Genomic DNA, 19651 nt, shown 5'->3' with positions numbered 1-19651 from the left:
TGAGGGGAGTGTTGTTCTCTGTTCAGTTGAACTCTTCTGCTTGTTGGCCTTCGGCAAGCCACAAATCTCTCTTTGCCTCAGTTCTCCCCATAGGCAGAAATTTCAGAGTTCCTTGAGATCCACTAATGGAAAGCTTTTTGTAAGAGTAAAGGGCTGTAATTATTACGGTAGCCGTTCTCTATGTTTTGAGGCTTAGCATGGTATTCACACCCAGATAAGGCTTCGTGTGTCATGGTTGGAAAGGCATTGATGACTGCAGAGGGCGTTTCAGACCACCGAAATTAGGATTTTAATTTTGGATCGATTCGATCGGGATTGTCCCTTGGAGACGTCGGTCCTTTTCTGCTTCTTGTAGAGGAAAACGTAGTGAGGTGCACAAAGCGGTCAGTGTGAATCCCATCCCTAAGGCTGGAATTTGGCTTGCTGAACTTGAGCTTTCTAAAAATTAGGTGCCTTGTCTCAGGTAGTTGAGCTGTCGGTGTTTACAGGGGGGTAGTGAAATCACTCAAAGAAATGATAAACTGCCGTTTAGACCCTCGGTTTTCCTCCTCTCTTTCAGGATGAGGTTGCTTGCCCCCTAAAAGTTCCTCCCTCTGTTGATTACAGAGGGCAGGTAGATGCCTGGCAGAGACTAGATGCCCAATTTTAAGAAACCTAAAGRGAGATGATGCCTGTTTAATGACTAAATTCCCCTTCAGCTTCTGCTAGCTGGTATTTTTTTTGTTCGTATGATAAAGTGACCTGCTACTGCGGTGCACTGATAAACAGCTGTGTCAGCACAACGGTCACGGTGCTTCGTAGAGGATGACGTTTTTCTCCTCCATCTGAAACTTTAAGGTTGATTTGCAGCAGCTCCACCACCCCTTGCTTGTGCCATTAGAGTGACTTAGGGGGCAAGAGGAGTATACATGTTATAACACAGTTTAGGTCACCAGATTTTGAGATGTGGCTCTATAAAAAGTATATGAGGGGCTAGCAAATGTGAAATTACTGCATTTGCTACCTTGCAAACTTAAAGCTTCCTGTGTACAGACACAGATTTTCATGCATGTGGCTTTTACTGCAGTTGTCTCGAGTGGATTTAGCTTTGATGAACTCTATAAATTCAGAGGCAACTGGACTCTTGGAAACTTTGTCTCTTTATAGACCTTTGCCTCTCAATTTTCAAAAAAAAAAAAAAAAAAAAAAAGACTTCTTCCCTTTTTTTTTTTTTTTTTTTTTTTTTTTTTTTTTTTTTATTAATTTTTAAAATTTTTTTTTTTTTTTTTTTTTTTTTTAAGTATTTATTGCTTTAATAATAAATTAAAACCTATCACCAGTGTAACCTAAGTCTTTTGGCTACCTCAGGTTCATAGAAGATTTGATTTTTCTTAAATACATTGTTTAAATTATGGACCAAAGAACCTCACACTTCTGCCATACTGAGTTTTGATTCTGTCACGGTTTTGTTTTGGTGTCTGTTTTTTCTGTCTTTTGAAACCCTGTTAGTGTCCATTACTACAAAGAGCAACACTGTTCCCCAAAAAGGCTGATAAAAGTTAGAACTGTGGTTTTAGTTGATCCTATACCTTTGCRACCTGAAAGCATTTTTTCATTTCTTATTTCCTAGCTGAAGTGAGTTGTCCTTATTTCTTGGCACCACACGTTCACTTTGCATCACATCATCAGCCGATCATGTAGTTGGCTGGGGAAGTTTTATTTCCAAATTTAACCCATCCTCCCCCTTTCTTGCAGTACTGAAAAGGGCACTGGAATGGGCATTTTTAGAGAAATTTTGATAAGCCTCGGCTGCAGCTTTCATCTTGTTACAGTTGTTTACAGCCAAACTGTACATCTCGGCTAGTATAAGTATAGTTGGACAGCTAATCTGGATAAAATGATATTTTTTTATTGGAGGCTCTGCAAATTCTTTGCTGTGCCTTTGGGCAGAGAGTCCTGGTTGCCTTTTTTTTTTTTTCTTTCTTTCTTTCTTTCTTTTTAAGAGGACATTTTAGCTTTTACATATATAGGCATTTATTATTTCTTCTTTTATGCATGCTGAGAATCAAAGTATTTTACTTGAGTTCTGTGGCCGTTATCTTGGCCTGGTTGGTCGTTCACTGGTGATAGGTATGGATAGCCTCGATATCAGGGGGCCTTTTGTTTCCAAATCTGATTTTGAAAGACAAGGCTGAGAAAAAGCAAAAAATATACCTCTGCTGTGAAYATTTTGTAAGTAGTCAGCTTGGTTTTTTTCCAGATCCTTAAGCTGGTGGCTGTTACACTGACAAATATAATTACARTATGTAAATTAAATTGAAAATATTTTTGTCTGTTTGATGTATACTAAATTTAAGCTAAGTTATAAGGTGTGCTGTTTGGAAGTGTGGAAGATACAAGAGTGGAGCTACAGATAACAAGTTTATGCTTGTATTTCCTACTGATGAAGACTTTCACACAAGTTATTTCTATGGGTAGGTGATGAGAATATCACTCTGCATGTATATACATTTATTATACATTTTTGCATGATTATACATGTAGGAGTGGTACAATTTTGACTTGAGACTATTAGTACCTTTTGTCCAAATATAATTCTACTTGTGTAGGCATGTCTAGCTAAATTAATTTTTGCTTCTACTTCTGGAGATCTTAGCAAGAAGTGAGAGAAACAAAAATCTGAAGGAATTGTCTATAGCTCCTGAAATTTTAGATAACCTCCTGTAAAAATGGTCAAATAGTCAATATTGTACTTGACCCTCGTATCTTCTGCACTCAACTGTTTATTTTTATAGATCACATAATATATGTTCACGCTGAACTCTGATGATAAGACTGAAAACGTTCCCCTCCATGTTTCAGTCCAGCTGTAAACTTCTGCATGTAATTTAATCATGGGCTTGCACAAATAATTAACCAAATATCAGCCAGCTTAATTTTAAATTTGGTATGCCATTATTTTGTAATTGTCGTTCTAAAGCAAAAAATTGTCTTTGAGTTAATTATCCGGATTTCTTTTCCAGTCATAATCATCAGTGTTTCATGTTGCGAACAGTTTGGTCTTTAATACATTGACATTTAACGAGTCATTTATTTTTGTCGAGTCTGTTTTAAGTTTGTAATATAACATTGTTTTATGAAACTGTTAATTTGGAGGCAGGTCTGATCTGAAGTATTCTGTGAATTTCTTCATACCTGGTTGCAAAACTGCTCTTTAGTACAACTTAAGCAATATGGTCACTCTTCAATGAAGTGTGTTGCTAACCACAAAATAGGAATTTCTTAAAACATTGCATTGAATTATGTTTCAGGGACCAAGTTTAAAACAAAACAAGCACCTTAATGGAAACAGCTTTTTCAGATAACTAAAGCTTCTAGTTCGTACTGTTCTTTTCGTCTGCAGCCATGGACATTTAACACTTCTAGAAGAAACTAATCTTTTCTTTTTTTGAGATTCTTTTTTTTCTTTAATCCTTTTATAACTCTGAAGGTCCCATCTTTCTAAAGACATTATTAGTGAGCTGTATTAACGATTACCTCCTTTATATATCATACCTTATAATGAAAAATCCCTTCAAACATTCAGTTGTCAAAATTGCTTTGGATTTCTGGCATTATGCTACCAAAGCTGCTGACTTTTGGCCCAAACTATTTCTCCATTCGATACTCATTTCCGTGGCTGAAGTGCCAGCCCAAATGAAGGTTCGGTTCTGCCRTTTGGGGAACGAGAACTCCAGCCTTTTTCACCCACTCTTGAATCCATGAACAGTAGTTACTAGGTGAGGCATTATATTGAATTAAAATATGCTTCATTGTGAAATTACGATATTTTTCCATTTGCTCTTTGCTTCCACATTAATTCTTGTCTTGAATATGACTTTATACTGAGCTGCTTTTGTTTCTAGCATGCTTTCTAATCATAAGTTATTTTCATTCCTCACAAAGAAGATGTTCCATTCCAATAAAATAGACTGAAAATTATCATTTTGTTGATCCAAATCATGTAAGACAAAATGTCTCTCTCTTCGCCCATCAGTTTGGTGGCCAAAGATTTATAGGRTGAATGTATGAATTAAAATTATATATATCACTGCACATTGTAGTTTTTTTTTGTTGTGTTATTCTTTATCCTAAAAAAGCAAAACCAAAAAACACTGCAGTTATGAAAAATTCTCCTGTCCTTGACAGGAAAATGTTATGTAACTAAACTTGTCTAATGTTAAATTTATTGTAACTGGATTAGTTATATCAGAAAGATAATTTTATTAAATCAACCCACAAGTAATGTAAGCTGTCACTAGTTAAATACCTTGTCTTGCCAAATTTAATGTCCTGTAGTTCAGAAAATTATTTATTTCAAACTGAAGTTCTTTATCCTTTTAGAATTGTAAATGTAATGTTGTCAGATATGGAGATGTTTGTGTTAATGTAAAGGATAACATCCAAATAACTCATACGATGACAAGACAAGCTTAAACATCTGTTTTTCTTACGTCTGTTTTCTATGTATGCAAACATTAAAATGTCTCTGTGATATCAGACTGTGTTCATTAACTAAAGTTTAATAATTGATAGTTCCTTAAGAACATCCTGTAGGAGAATGCACTGATCCTAGAACAAATTATTTATACTTTTAAAAGTGCCTTTCACAATATGCTGATTTCTAATACCCATTGCTTTTCTTTCTTTCTGCAGATGGACCTCCAGTTGTAGCTCATTATGATATATCAGACACAAATTCAGAYCCAGAGGTGGTAAACGTGGACAATCTGTTGGCGGCTGCAGTAGTTCAAGAGCACAATAATTCTTTAGGAAATCAAGATCCGGGATCTACCTGGAGGAACAGAGGACTGCTAGATGAGCTGAGTGCTGATACAGGTTTGTTTAAATTCTCCTCCGATGTTTGTTCCAGTGTCTCAGGCAGTATCCCACCTTCCTTCCTTCCAGTAGTTTTGTAATTTATATAGCTTTAAAAGCACCTCGTATGGATTCTGCAATAAAACAGTACAGATGTTTATTAAAAACGCCTAATGCTTATCCCACGCATAGTGGATAAGAACTGACAAAAATTCTTGGAATGTATTTTTTTCTATCCTAGTTTTCTTACTTTTCTTCTCCTTATGCCTGTAGTTACTACCTGGAATTTAAATCTGTGGGGGTTTTGTTATGTATTTTATACGAGGGTAAGCAAAGTGTTAATGAAGGGTKGATTATGATCACCCTTACCCTTAGCTAGTAATCCAGTCAGCCTACCAGTAAATAATGTGATCATAACCTCACTTTAGTCATTTCAGTTGTCTGTTTGTCTTTTTTGTCTCTTGTTTGTCTTTTTATTTCCTTAAAATACAAACATTAACTATCATCTTATGCCATCTGCATTTTTAACATACTGTAGAAGACTGGACGTACCAGCATCAGATATGAAGGGTGAGAAGGTGCTGGTGAAAGGGCTTAATGTCAAGAGACTGCAAAGAAGTTAGTTTCAAGAAAGCAGGAGCAGGAACATTGTGGGAAGATTYAAAGTGCATATACCTCAGATTTTTCAGCTCCACCTAATATTTGCAACTCTTCACTAATAAACAAGTTATACARCAAAATGTAATGGTACTGTTTTGAATACAGAGGGTTAGGGGGGGAATATTTCCTGTTGACTTGTATCAGCAAGTATGAATATTATTTGGTATTTCAGATTAACTAGCCTCGATAAAGCCCTTGAAAATGAGAAGATATGGAAGTAATGTTGTTTATGTTGTGGTGAAAATATCCTCCTAAGGGCATATATATATATTTTTTTTTAACTTTGAAGAAGTTAGAAGTTTAAGATTTCTTGTCATGACCTAGGCTAGTTGGAGAGGCTCAAAGAATATTTAATTTTTTAAAAGAATATTAAAAAAAAAAAGAAAGAAAAGGAGGGGGGACTGTGGTAAATCTTAAGAGGTGATCCACAGTATAACCGTGTAAGTCCATTATATGAATGTAATCCTCTGTGATACTGTTTTCACTGTGGTCTTTGGCTGGATACAGTCTTCCAATCTTTCTTAAACTGGCCTGTGTTTTCCAGGCTCGCTGGTATCATTAGYTGGATAGTAGCTAATTAATAGTCAGTTAAATATTTGACCCCCGTCAAGCCCACTGCTTTATTAAATGATTTATTAAATTATTAGAACAGCTGAAATTGGCTTTATTGTATAACATTAACGCTCTGGTACTTTAGTAGAAAGGAAGGTAAAGAAATAAAAAGTGAAAGTTTCGTACCAAGCTTCCTTCCACTTTGCTCTTATGACTACAATGATGTGTTGGAAATTTGTTTTTCTTCCTCCATCTGTATCCAAGCAGCCTACCTTTTGCAAGGAAGGACTTGACAGGTAAAAGAAACCTGGAAAACTTCATGAAACTTCTTTATCCCTGAGCCTATGAAGGCTTGTCCCAATGAATTCTCTCCTGATGTTGGGGCTGTCTCATCTTCTAAAAGGATGAATCTCTTTTTCCTCCTATCTACATCTGGCTCCGGAGCTTCATATGTTCAGTACACTTCTGGCTCTGTAACGTTCGTCAGTACTGACCTTTCTGTACCATAACTAGGACTGCACACTTGGAAAGCRTAGCTTTCAAATCGTGCATCTTGTTCCCATCTTAATCATAAACCAGCGTCTAGTTTAGCAGACCTTTAAGTTTCACATTGGAAAAACATAAAATAAGCATTATCTAAGTGAAAAATTTTACTAGGGCACACTATCAAATCTTTGTGGATGGGCAAATATTTGGGGCTTTTTTTGCAGGTTTTGATGTTAGAGGGTAAACAAAACGTCTTTGGGTGTCATCTGGTCCAAAGATAGCAGTCCAAAGAAAATAGCAGCACAGGCAGGTTACTAGGCGTGAAATTCGTATGGGCTGAGGCTGCATTTCAATCTGTATGCCGTAATCTGGATTTACACCGAGCTACCAGTTGTAATGTTTACTTTGCTAATCATGGTTTCTCTACTGCTGCCTTCCTTTTTGTTGTCTGAACTTTAACGGTAATAAAACTGTGGTAACATGCTGCTCTCTTTGGGCTCTCGCTTACAGCTGGGGGGATTCAGTGTGGGGCTGTTCAAGAGCCTGTCAGCTTTGCCCCTCTGCCCTGCATCACCGCGTGTCCAGCGCAGGTTGCACCGCGGTGCCAGCGTACGAGGGCAGACCAGTGCCGATTCCASCTTGTACGAATCAGTGAGCAGCAAGTGGGAAGCAGCCAAGGACTGTTGGCTGTTTTGTTGCCGGTACTATAGCAGCAGGAAAATTCGGGAGTGGGGCGATGTGGACCGCTGGGGGTAGTAATCGCATGAATTGCCCAGTTTGTGTCACCAGCACTTGAATCAAAGCCTTYGAGCAACTCCATTTCGTGCTTCACAAGTGTGCCCAGCTGCTTCTGTTTAAGAAATACRTGTAGCCCATTTGGGGAGTTTTGCTGACATTTACCGAGGAATGTTCAGCTGAACTGTAATGTTAGGAAAAGCCATTGTGGCTATTATTCTTTTTAAGTTCAGCTAACAAATCTTTTTTGTCTTGAGAGGACAAAAGCCCTTCTCCTTGTGCTTTGCAGCACACAACTTTCCTTTCCCTTCTAGCCTGACTGAGATACTGTGGCAAGTGCCTTCACTTTCCAGAACTTGTGAGCATGCCGTATAGTTCCTATCTCTTTTTTTTTTTTTTTGCTTGCATCTTTTATGAGTAATTGAAGCAGTCATTGGAATGTTTTCCTGGCACTTTTCCTAAACTTATTTCTTGTTTCTATGTCCTCTTGTCCTCTAACTTGGGTTATAATCAGTTCTGCATGTTTTTGCAGTTTTGAAATGCTATAGATCATTATTGCATCCTACTCCATTCATCTTTGAGGAGGTGTCCAGTCAAACTAGATAAGTGTAATATGTGCACTTAATTTTTCTAGCTCTAAAAATGATTCTTTCCTTGTGTAATGCAGCTGTGCTAGTTGTTTCCAAAGGTGGTCTCATCTGCTTCAAGGCTTCCCAGCTTCTCTACCGCTATTAAAGAGAGACAATAAGTTGAGGTGTTGAAATAGTTTATTTTGTGTAAAATAAATAATCATTTTGTTTTGTGTTTTTTTGTGCAAGTATTATTTAGTATTTTACAGTGCATCTTCACTAATTGCAATCAAGTACTTTCTTMGCAGTACTAGCAGTAAAACCTGCAACAGTCCCTCAGAGTTTTTAGAAAGGAGCTGTTGCTTGACAAACTGATGAACTGGATAGCCATTGAGTAACTGTAATAAAAGAACAACTCTGCTGTGTATAGAGCTTGTGAAAAATAGATTTTTTAAGGAGAATTTGTAAATGGGGTATTTTTGTACGTGGCATGTATAATTTAAAACAATCCTGTGTCATGCCTGTAGTATTTAAATTCTGTAGAGGTACTTGTAATRATATTAGAGCAGTGCGACATGAATATAATGCTTCTGCCTCTTATTTAGCATCATATTTCACCTTCAGGAAATGTAAATCAATGTATTGCTAATGGCAAGTATCCCCTTAACTAAAATCATCTCATCATCATCTTGGAAAAGAAACAGTTAGACTTAACCAACTTCTTAAGTTTGTGTATCCTACTTATCTCCATTAGAAAGAGAACCTTGTTGAGTAAGATAAATCTRGTTTTCATACCTGTTCTTCCTGCGAAGACTAGTTTCCAGTTAGGCTGCTGATTTTCATGATGAGGACAGCAATACTCTAGCCACTGAGATTGGTGCTTATTCTCTAGGCATTTTGATTCATTCCCTAGGTCTCCRTGTAGCCTCACTTGTCATCTGTGCTGGATGGGGCTGAGGTTGCACTGGTGATCTTCATATGGCAGAATGTATCATTCTGTTCAGTCTTGTAGTCACCTGAAGACGATTTTTATTCAAAACCCACCTTTTTGTGTGACAGACCGTTCAGCTCATTAGTATATCCTAATGGGCACGTTATCACAATGTTCCTTGTGCCATTCTCCTGTGGCGCTTGAGAGACACCTGCCCACAAGTAATGAACTGAAGGTCTGGGCTAAATTCCTGATGAGGAAAWTCAGGGTTGCACTAAAGGCCTTGAAACATTGCAGTCAGCTTGTAAACTTAGAGGTTTTTTGTCATCTAAGACTTCTTCCTGGAAAGTACTATGAGCAATTCTACAGGCAGAAAAGTTTGGTTGACAGAAGAGACTTTGGTTGCAGGAGACATTTCTGGCTTTGGGTTGTCAGCTGCATGGAACAGTGTGACAGAAATCGATGGTTTTGTTTTTTCATTGACKTGCTTCCTCTGTTTTAGAAAAATAATGATGCTGAGACAGCAGGACTTTCTTTTCCCATAGTTTGTGTGATGTTTCCATCCATCCTGAAGACTGTCACAATATCACGGGGTTGGATTCATTGGCAGTAGTTTGTCACATTATTTCGAAGATGTTTAGAAACAGTTAAGTCTTAGCTTTGTTGTAAAACAGCAGCTGGAAGACTACACCTAAAGCAGAGAAGTTCTTAACACAGTAGTCGGACTATTGAGATCTAGACCATCAGTAACACTACTGAGATTGGATAAATGCAGTGATTGTCATGTATCAGGCTGTCTTATGCAAACTGAGGGTTGAACATAATGATCTGATAAGATTTTCCAGTCTTAGTTTGATAAGAAATGCTTTTCACAACTGATTTCTGAGTCATTTAAGCTGTTAAACGTGGGCTGTATTTGCATTTTCTCGATCTACAGGTCATTTGGATCCAGGATTTCTTGCAAGTGACAAAACCTCTTCTGGTAATGCACAGATCAATGAAGAAATTAATATTGCCTCTTCTGATAGCGAAGTAGAGATTGTTGGAGTTCAGGAACATGCAAGGTATGAAGTCATTTTTCTTCCTTTTTCAGTTTAAATATATTTTTTAAWTTTATCAGAATATATATTAGCAAAATTAACAAAAAAGTTGCTGGCTTTCAGTAGTACTGTTGTTATCCCTCCATGGCTGATGAGCGAAAGGTAGCAAATGTTCTATTCTGCTGGTCACGGTAATGTCAAAAAGTGGGGGTTTTTTAGAAGTATTATCATCTTCATATATATTTAGATTCAGCTTATGATTCAATGTGAAGCAGTAAAAGGCTAAACATATGCAATATTGAAATCAGATACCAAATTTATTTACATAAATACATAAATGAAAATATTTACATTGGTTCTTGTTTCCTTTCAAAATATTCACCTACTTTAAGCATTTAAATATTTTCCAATTCATTTAATTAATCAGTTGCCCTAGGTGTGAATATACTATGAATTTCAGAGTGGCTGATGTGCTAAGATAGCACTCTTAGCCTAAAAATACGTCCTTATGAATCTTAGTTTTATTTCAAGATACAGGATAACTATCTTCGAACTAGATCAAGGACAAGGAAAAAGAGGTAGATAAGGAAGAGGAGGTAGATAAGGAAGCCAGAAGTTTCTCAAAATTCAATAGCTGCCCAGCTCTGCTTCAGCTCTTATTCTAGATAGGCATGTTTTKATGTTTCTTTTCATCATTAGTTTATGGTCTTTCCTTGGTTTAAGGTATGATGAAACAGGTGAACAAGACTGGCATTTTCATGTAGTGTGGAGAGTTAAATTCTTAAAGTAAAAACAGTTTTTACTGTAAACACACAAACYCTATGTAAAACTAGTCTGCTGCCTGATGAATGCTTGGAGGAGGAAAAGGGGCTAGAGGGGCAAGGAACAGAGCTTTCTCTCACTGTTTCTTCACCATGTCTGTCTTGAGGAAAGGAAGAAGGCACACAGGATCTAAGTCTAGTCCTGTAGGATATGAAAAAAAAAAATGTTTCAAGGTGCTGAAGGTGCTTGGTCTTAAYTTTTAGAATACTGAAAGTCATTCTGTGACTGACCCTGTTGGAAAAATATTAACTCCTTAGGGAAGAGCCCCCCTAGCTGTTTATCCAGCAGACCCGGTGCTTACACCATCTTTGTCCTAGTGATAAGTACCATTGACTTGTCCTCTGCTACTAGTTTGTGCGTGTCCAGCACTATGTACGCACATCCCTTCTGCTTGGGGTCCCCCTTACAAAAAGCTTTCCGTGCTGATTGCCTRAATAATACTTAACATGTACAACAATGGGAATGTTAAATAAATATACAGTTGAAGTTTAAAATTAGTTTGGATATCCATTAGATATGGACCTTTTTGTGTGGAAATGGTAACTCATGCTTTTCCACAAAGAAGACAGACATGTAACATGGTGTTCTTGCAGAACACTTCCCTCGCTGTGCTCGCCGTTGCCCATGTAACGACTCTGCCATCTATCAAAGACCAGTTCTTGTTGGTTCCAATGAATACTTGCACGTTTTGGTTGCTTGAATCCTATTTAGAATTTTATTTCTCTTGCAGGTCTAGTCTTGCAGTTATGAAGTATTGATGGGCTTCTGACAGGGTTGTCGTTTGGACAAGGTTTAGGTTTTTGATCAGTATTTTTGCATGCTTAGTTAGTATGATGTTTGAATTCAGTTTTTTTGCTCACACTTTTTTTTCTTTTTTTCTTTTTCTTTTTTTTACCATGCTCCATATCTCCATATTTCACATTGTTGTTGGATTGGTGTGAGTTGTGAAGCTTTTGAGTTTGTCTATGATTTGTAGTTTTCAGATTGCTAGTGAATTGGTCATGTTTCTTATCATTACACTATTACTTGACATTTACTTAGGACGCCAAATCATAGTTCACAGTTTGTTTTATTTTTTGTCCTGTAGAATTTTTATCATGCATGTGTATAAAACAGTCCTCCTCTGTTTCTCCCTTTTTAAAAAATTTTGTTTTATTGCCTTACTTGATATCTTCCCCTTAGTTACAGGTTGGAAAGCATGTTCCTTAAGATAATGTTTGATTGAACGTTTTGCTCTTGGCTGCTTGTGTGACTTGTTTGAGGATATACACTTTCATTCTTGCAAGATACCGTTTCTGTGAGGAAATTTATAGACTACTACTTGTCATCTTCAGGGAGAAAAGTTAGTATTAGCTATGCATAAGCATTGAGAGGACTGTTCCGTATAAGAATAATGGACCATATATAAGTGTCATATATAACTTTGGTTACAATCTATTCTTGTCAGTTATGCTTGCAGGTATTTCTTCTTAAAAGAAAGTTTTTAAAAAGATCCCTACATTTGTTAGAGTTGCAGCCTCTTATTATGCATTTTTTGTAGGTATGTGTTTTAAGTATGTATCTTGAGACTGAAGGAGGAATAGCAAAGTCGTTCTGCAGGTCACATCCAAATTGAAGTAGTGTATCTGAGAAAGAAATGTGACATTTATATCCCAATACATTAGAGCTTGGAGAATTAGATTTTTTTTTCCTTCTGTTTCATGAAACCATCTCCAGCCAGAGACCAGAGATGAGAATAACCTAAGGAGTTCTAGAGAAATTATGCCACCTACAATCAAAAAAAAAAGGGGGGGAGGGATCTCAGGAGCACTTGACTAGTGTAGAAAACTCTGGTTTGTGAAATGCAGTACATGTGTCATAACAAGGAGGTGGGAAAGGTTACCCAGCAGCCAAACATCTCCGGCTGCAGCTGCCACCAGTGCTTACAAGAGCAAAACAATTTTTGAAGCRCTGGATGTAAAGTTTTACTAGCACTTGTTTAAGATTTCCAGCTGTGAATGGAGTGACAGTCTTCAGGACTCCAGTAAATTCTTGTCATCAGTTGATTGTATAAGAAAACTAATATTCTTTTGTTTTATTTTTTTCTAATTACTATTATTTYGTACTCACTTGTCACAGCCATTATCAATATAATAAGTAAAAATGCTGTGCAAATAAAGTAGATGAGTACCTCAGTTCAGCAAGGCACTTGAGTGTGTGCTTATCTTTAAATATATGATTTGGTCTCATTGACTGAATTACTGAAAGCTTGAATGTTTTGCTGAAGTGGGACTGTACTGGTACACAGTGAATATTTCTCAATGTGTTTGTAATTTTTGARTTAAGATGACCAGGAAAGATCAATTGTAATAGCTGTAATAATGTAGTACAAGATCGCTCTTATTAGTATACAGAAAGTATCATTATGTCCTTATTTTAACATTTTTGATTCCATATAAAAAGATATCTTTTCTCTTTATCTCATCAAGATTTTCTCTCTTCCTTTTTTTCCTCTTTTTTTTTGAAGTCTGGGGGATAAAATTACTACCAGGAAACCCTCTGAGTAGTGCACGGCACTGCATATGATGGGGTAGACTTCTTCAAGATCCTTGGAAGCCATGCACGCATTTCATAAGAAACATTACTTTATACCCACTGGCAAAATTAAGTTCTTGGAAAACAAACAAACAAACAGTAWAAATTTAAGTTTAGCCTCAGCTTTCTTACAGGTAAACTTGCAGATCGCTAGGTATTTAAAGTGTCATGGACTCTACAAGTGGAAATTTTGGAGAGGGACATGTTAACAAGATGCAGAAGTGGTGTTACAAAAAAAAGTGGTTAAAAAAAGAATCTTGTGCGTGAAGCTTTAATCGGTTTTGCTTTTTGCCTTGCTGCAGGTGTGTGCATCCGAGGGGAGGTGTGATTCAGAGTGTCTCTTCCTGGAAGCATGGCTCAGGCTCACAGTACGTTAACGCTCAGCAAACGCAATCATGGACAGCTGTGACTCCCCAGCAGAATTGGTCTTCACCCCCAGAAGTAGTAGACCTTACTCTGGATGAGGATACCAGACGCAAATATCTACTGTAATGCAGTGTCACTGTGTTTTTGCCCCCATCCCTTCTCCCCTTTGTGGCACAGAAGTTCATTGGTATAGCTTCAGCTTCAGAAGCCCTAGTCCTGGCATTATAAAATTCAAACTCATGAAGATTTTCATTTCCATAAGAATGTAGTGTAATTTTAATATCACTGTAAACATTTTTTTACCTTCTCCAAGGAGGATTCTTCYCAGAATTAAACCCAATAGCTCCAAATTTAAAACACATCTACAGTTAACTAATTTTTTGTGTGTTAATCTGAAGAAATAATTGTGTATAAATTTTTGCTCTCCCACCCTCTCACACCTCCAACTTCAAAACATTTTTAATTTATCAGTATATTGGGTTTGTTTGTAGAAGTTAGTGTTTTGCTGTGTGCGCATCAGCGATTTTGAAAAATGCTGTGTCCTCACTGATTTCAGTGGAGCTGGGGGTATTCAACGCTTCCGAAAATTGGGCCGAGAGTATTTATACCCAAGCTGATTTGGTTGTTACCAGCAGGAGGGACTGTCTGTAATATAAAAGGCCCATAATATATGCACTGAACAGCTTTTAATTAAAGGATTTTTATTTTCAATATAATTTATAGTTCACACTCTTTTCAGTGCTGAATCTTCTGTCTACCTAACTACTGTGTTACACTGATCATTTCACACAGCTTGTTACAGTTTTATAACAGTAGTGACTTACTAGCAGCTGATTATTGTAAAAGCACAAGAAAATGAGAAGTAATACAAAGGCCCAGCATCCCTCTCCCATTTTAAATATACCTGAATTTTACATATATCTGAATCTTGCCTGGGGTAGAGGAGGGAGAGAAACAAAACATGTTGCTCTAAGTCCTCATTTTTACTATTTGCTTATTTGCTTCACTGACCATCTCAAAAAACTTGTAAAGCCCCCATCTGGCAAAGCACTTTAGCAGATGTGTAGCGTTAAGCTCTGGCAGTTCACTGAAACTATGGGGCAATTCAGATGCTAAAATTCTGCCCTAAAGGATGTTGCGGGATCAGGGCCTAAGTTTGTAGTCTTTTTTTTTTTTTTTTCCCTCTTTTTTTTTTTTTATAGATCTGCACCATTTTTCTGGCCTTAGGTCATGTCTCTTATCCTACTTTTGGAATTGCTTTTTAGAATATGATCCAAGAAACACTTTCCACCAGAATATTTACTACACTGAAATCAGTGGAACTACTTACCTGAGTGGCCACGAGTTTCTGTAGTGTATATTGAATTTCCTGGCCCTTAATCTGTCATTTTGAGGCTTTCTCAAGGCAAAAACCAAAGATTAAGAAAAAATAATGTTCACTTTAAATGTCTACTGTGCAATTAAAATGTTCCTTTGTATTCAGATGTTTTTAACGGAAATTTTATACAGCTCTGTCATCAGATTTTTGCCATCTGAGGCTGAACAAGAGGTAAACACAATATGAGAAGTCCTGTTTTGCTTTAGTGATGGCTGGTTTCTAAATTTATTTGATTTCCAAAATTTTTGTCTGTGAGCAAAAAAAAAAATAATAATTTTGTTATCACCTAACTTAGGGGAAAAAAGAAAAACCAATAACAGTGGTGGTATAGCTAGTAACAAACAGCTTTTTCCTTAATAAGCAGAAAGGTTATGCCTGCACTTTAAAGAACAATTAGTTAAGGGTTTTATATTCCAGTTTCAAGCTTTCTAAGACATTGAACTGTGATAAGTGTATTGCATGACCTGCAAATGTATGTGGTGCTTCTCGTGAGCGATTTCTTTCTTTCCCGGGGTGGCGGGCAGCGGGGCGGATGGGGTGCGCGCGCCCCGCGCTGCGGCAGAGCCTGCGTTACCGCACGCTCTCTCAGTAGCGGCTGCGGATCTTCCCTCCTCGTTTCTTGATCGCGCCGCTCAGCCGTCGTCGTAGCGGACCAGCGCACGCGCTGTAGGGTCACGCCGGGACAGCGCTTTCGCGTGGCTGCTTTTTGCTCTTCCCTGAAGTTGTTTTGGAAAGACCCGTCTGGCAGAAGGCTGCAGGGACCCATTCGTAGTCCTTCCGTTCAAACTGCAAACTAACTATCCGTTCTTCTTTTCAGTTTGTATATGATGTGACTTCCATGTATATATAAAAAAATGACTGCGTCCTAACCAAACTTCCTCCAATTGTGCACTGTGTTTGTTTAAACAATTCATGTATTGTAGTCTGATGCAGGTTTTTTTTTTTTTAATTTAAAACACTACATATTTTCTTTTATCCTTAACCAATTTTGAAAGGGTAGTAATCTGAAAACCACAATCACTGGATAGCTAAGAAATATTTGTGTTTTTGTTTTACTCTTTTTGTCTGTTTGTTGTAATTTTTTTTTATTATTATTATTTTATTTTTTTTAAGAGAGCAAAAGGTGCCTGGACAGTTTTGCTCTTCTCAGCAGGAAAGAAAAAYGTTTGCCATTGTACGGCTGAGAACCAGTGCACTTGGGGCCTGATGCAAAATCTTTCCGCCGCCTGCAGCGTGCACTGGCTCGAGCCCTTCGTGGCGGAGCAGCTCCCGCCTGGCTGGAGTTTTGAACTTGGAATATTCGGTAGTGATGACGAATCACCGCTTAGAACGTAAATGTTTAAAACGTGCGACTCTAGTTACAAAATTTGATTCTTGACACTCATTATTTAGTTCTCATTTTCCATCTAGTATTTAATGGTCTTTGGAGAAAAAAAAAATAATAATAAAACAGAGTGTTATATATATATATATAAATATATATATTTTTGGTGCAAGATGAGACCTTCTGTTTTTTGAAACAAGTCTGTAGCATAAAGGTTAAACTATTTTAAGACAAAATAAAATAGAGTGTATTATTTAAACAATATCATCTTGTTTGGGATTTTTTTTTCATTTTTCTCCAATATGCAGCTGTTTCTCTTCTCTAAAGTAAACCTTTTAAGCTCTGTGATTGGGTAACAACTATCCAAATTCAGTGTGACTCCCTCTGAAATGTGTTTATTTTGAATGTTTGGATTGTAAATGTGATTTCCAGACCGCAGAAGCTTACTTTTATCTCCCAGACCAGGGCAAGAGCAATTTTTGTGATTATAATGCCGGTGGGAGGTGCCGGCAGATATGCAGGTAGCAGTAATGCAAGGTCCATCATACCCTGCAGAGAGCACTTCTAGCAAGAGACCAGGTATGAAGCACTTGCCGGGTCCTTGGAGACCACAAGAGGTGGTGCCACATTGAACGTGGTTTGGAGAACCACCAAGCTGTACCAGGGAATTTACTGCTTCAAATGAAGAGAATAACGGTAGGAGTATTTGCATCGCACTGAAGTTAGTGCCCCATTGCCTTCCAGTCTTCTCGTACCTCATGTGGAAGCAGGAAGAAAAACAAAAAAAATTACTTTTCCAGCTTGTTCAGTGGAGAAGGGGGTTTGATTTGCTTCCAGTATTTTTATCCAGTAAGAAGGCTCTCAGTAGTGTAAAAAAGGAGAGATATTTATCCATTTATTTTAAATAACAAGATGGAAAATGCAAGGGAAGTTGGTTGACTTTTCAGCCTCGTTGAGTTCTTGGCTTTTGCGGATCTTGGAAATACAAATTAAGGGCCTGGTTGTTTTGGACACTGATGCAGGGCTCAAAAATGCATTTTCAGCTGAGGAAGAACAGCTGTTTGGTGCAGATGTGGAAAGATGAGAACTGACATATCCCCTAAGTCTTTTTTCTCCACCGCCAAGACATACTCCTGAGTGTTTGGACATGCACAGTATTGAATGCCTAAAATTTCTCCTTAGTCACTCAACACATCCCTTGTGGCTCAGACTAGTTTGCTTTATGTTGCCACTTAGCTCTGTGGGAACCGTCATTTCTGGGGTTGTAGGAGAACTGACAGAAGCTTGCCAAGCAGCTTTGATTTATATTGCTTTTTCTCAGCGAAATCGTTGGAAAGCAGATGAATTTCTTGGCTGAAAATACAATTTTGTCTGTCTTGAAATGGGAACTGAAAGGGTTTTAGTAAGTGGATTAGTTGTCCAGTTCCCTAGAGGATCTGTAAATTCAGCATCCTTTGAGCACACCACCTCCACTTTCTGCAATATTATTTCTTTCCCCCCCTCCTTTCTAGGGCCATAGTTTGTGAATGTCAACTTGCTGGAGCTTTCTCTGCAGGGCCCCACGGGAGTGGAGCTGAAATTTCCCCTCTCTCTGCAAAGGCAAGGAGCAGCACTCCTGCAAAATACAAACTTGCGACTGACATGTCCTGCATCTAATTCGATGTTCGTTGAAAATAAGGTGAGCAGCCTCCTTTTACCGGAACTAGGCAGTGGCTGAGGAGTCCGAAGCCCCAGGTCTATACCCGGATCCTGGTGAGCTTATCAAAGTATAAACGCATTTCTGCGATGGATACTTGTGAACTTCACAAGTGCGTCTTCAGCCTTCATCCGAAAGAAAGCTGGGTTGTGCTCCCTGCAGCGTGGCCCCATGGATGAGGAACATCTGGGTCAGAGCTGTGGGCCAGCAGCTTCTCGTCTCTCAGGCTTGCTTTTGCCGTGAGCCTACTGTTTCCCTAGGAGATGAACCCAGAGGGATGCAGCTGGACTTGTGCTATAAAAACGCTGCTGTGGTGAGCTACAACAGAGTTCTCATGGGGAAAAAAACCCACAAGGTCGTAGGGCCACCACGCAGCGTCCACCTTGCTAAATGCCGTGCAGTGGGGCACGGAAGTCTGTTAGTGAGCTCCCAGCAGCCCGGCTGTGGGCTGCCCCGGGGGGAAGGCGAGTTAGGGCAGCAGATTAATGATCCTGATGAATTATCAACAATCATGTCTTCCTTTGCCAAGCCTAAATAGATGGAAGCCCTTTAGTCTTCCCTTCAGAGAAGGGGGGCTCCACTGCCCTGAAGGCTGTGGCTGCTTCTCTCAGCCCATTCCTGGTCAAATTCACTTTTAAGGGCTGTAGATGATGCAAATGGAAAGCAGGACTGCTGGAATCGCACTGGTACCTTCGACAGTGGGTTTCCTATGCACTAGCTCTAACAAAATGCCTCATCTGCCAGAGCAGAGGATCACGCTTGCCTTGTCCATGGCTTCGTAGCGCTGATAGCTCTTGGCTGGCTCCCTCTAGTCTATAAACCCAAAGAGGACCCTTCCTGCCAAGGATGGCAGGGCTGGAGGGATACTGTGTGCGGTGTTTTTACTCACAGCTCGTCTTACCTGGCTCAGGGGATGACAGAGATTCATGAAAGTGTAATTTTACTGCTTTTCCACATGATTACACTATCCATTGAGTTCATTTATTCACACTCTCCCTGGGCTGCGCGTGACAAAACCACCAAGTAGAGACACCCCTCGCAGGACCTGCGCCAGTTACAAATCACCCGCCGAACACCCCCGATCTGTTTTCTGACATCTCACTAACACCTCAGTTCTGCCAGCATTTTGCAGCTCTGATGGTTTCTGTCATCTGCACAACGACGTTCTGCAGGACGCGGCAGCAGGCTGGAGACCACCTCTTTTGCTGGGCTTTCGTTCTCCTCTCCCTGCTAGCAACGTCTCCCAGAGAAGATGCCTCGTCCTCGTTTCCATATTGCTCTGAGTTGCAACTGTCTGTCCAGGACCTCTGCTAGCAGGGAAAGCTGCTGTGAGAAAGCCTGCAATGAAGCAACGGTGAGGGCTGGTGAGTAGATTTGGGCAAGCGGATGGTTCTGCTGAGCAGTTGGGGTTGGCGCTTGCTCCCCCACGAGGGAGTCTGCGGGCCCCACGGACAGGTATCGAGGGGAAGCTGTAATTCATCGGTAGTTGAGTCCTTGACCGTTCCAGCAACTCTGCGTCTTCTGGAGGAGGTCCCCAGCTCGCTGAGCAGAAAGGTTGCCTCTCACACCACTGGAGTGAACGTGGACATCAGTGAATATCAGATAAGAAGCAGTGGTCAGAAATCACCTTCAGTTTGCCGGAGTGCAGAACTCTTCAGAGAACTATTTTCAATCTGTTTTGG

The 19651-nt window shown here is 39.0% G+C and overlaps 1 protein-coding gene across 1 annotated transcript in view; it reads left to right on the top strand.

Moving 5' to 3' along the window:
• Positions 1-16499, top strand: part of ARK2N (arkadia (RNF111) N-terminal like PKA signaling regulator 2N) — a 30924-nt gene extending 14425 nt beyond the window's left edge. The window contains exons 2-4 of the mRNA XM_085322223.1: positions 4675-4857; positions 9707-9833; positions 13508-16499. Of these exons, the coding sequence (XP_085178349.1) occupies positions 4675-4857; positions 9707-9833; positions 13508-13697 (500 nt within the window). The 3' untranslated portion in view covers positions 13698-16499. The remainder of the gene's footprint in view (positions 1-4674; positions 4858-9706; positions 9834-13507) is intronic.
• Positions 16500-19651: the final 3152 nt, after the last annotated feature.

The sequence above is a fragment of the Rhea americana genome, unplaced genomic scaffold, assembly GCF_003343005.1.
Source record: "Rhea americana isolate MKP2758 unplaced genomic scaffold, rheAme1 scaffold_75, whole genome shotgun sequence".
In the NCBI taxonomy this organism is placed as follows: Eukaryota; Metazoa; Chordata; class Aves; order Rheiformes; family Rheidae; genus Rhea; species Rhea americana.
The sequence above is the reverse complement of the archived record's forward strand: the minus strand, read 5'-3'. Positions and strand labels throughout refer to the sequence as shown.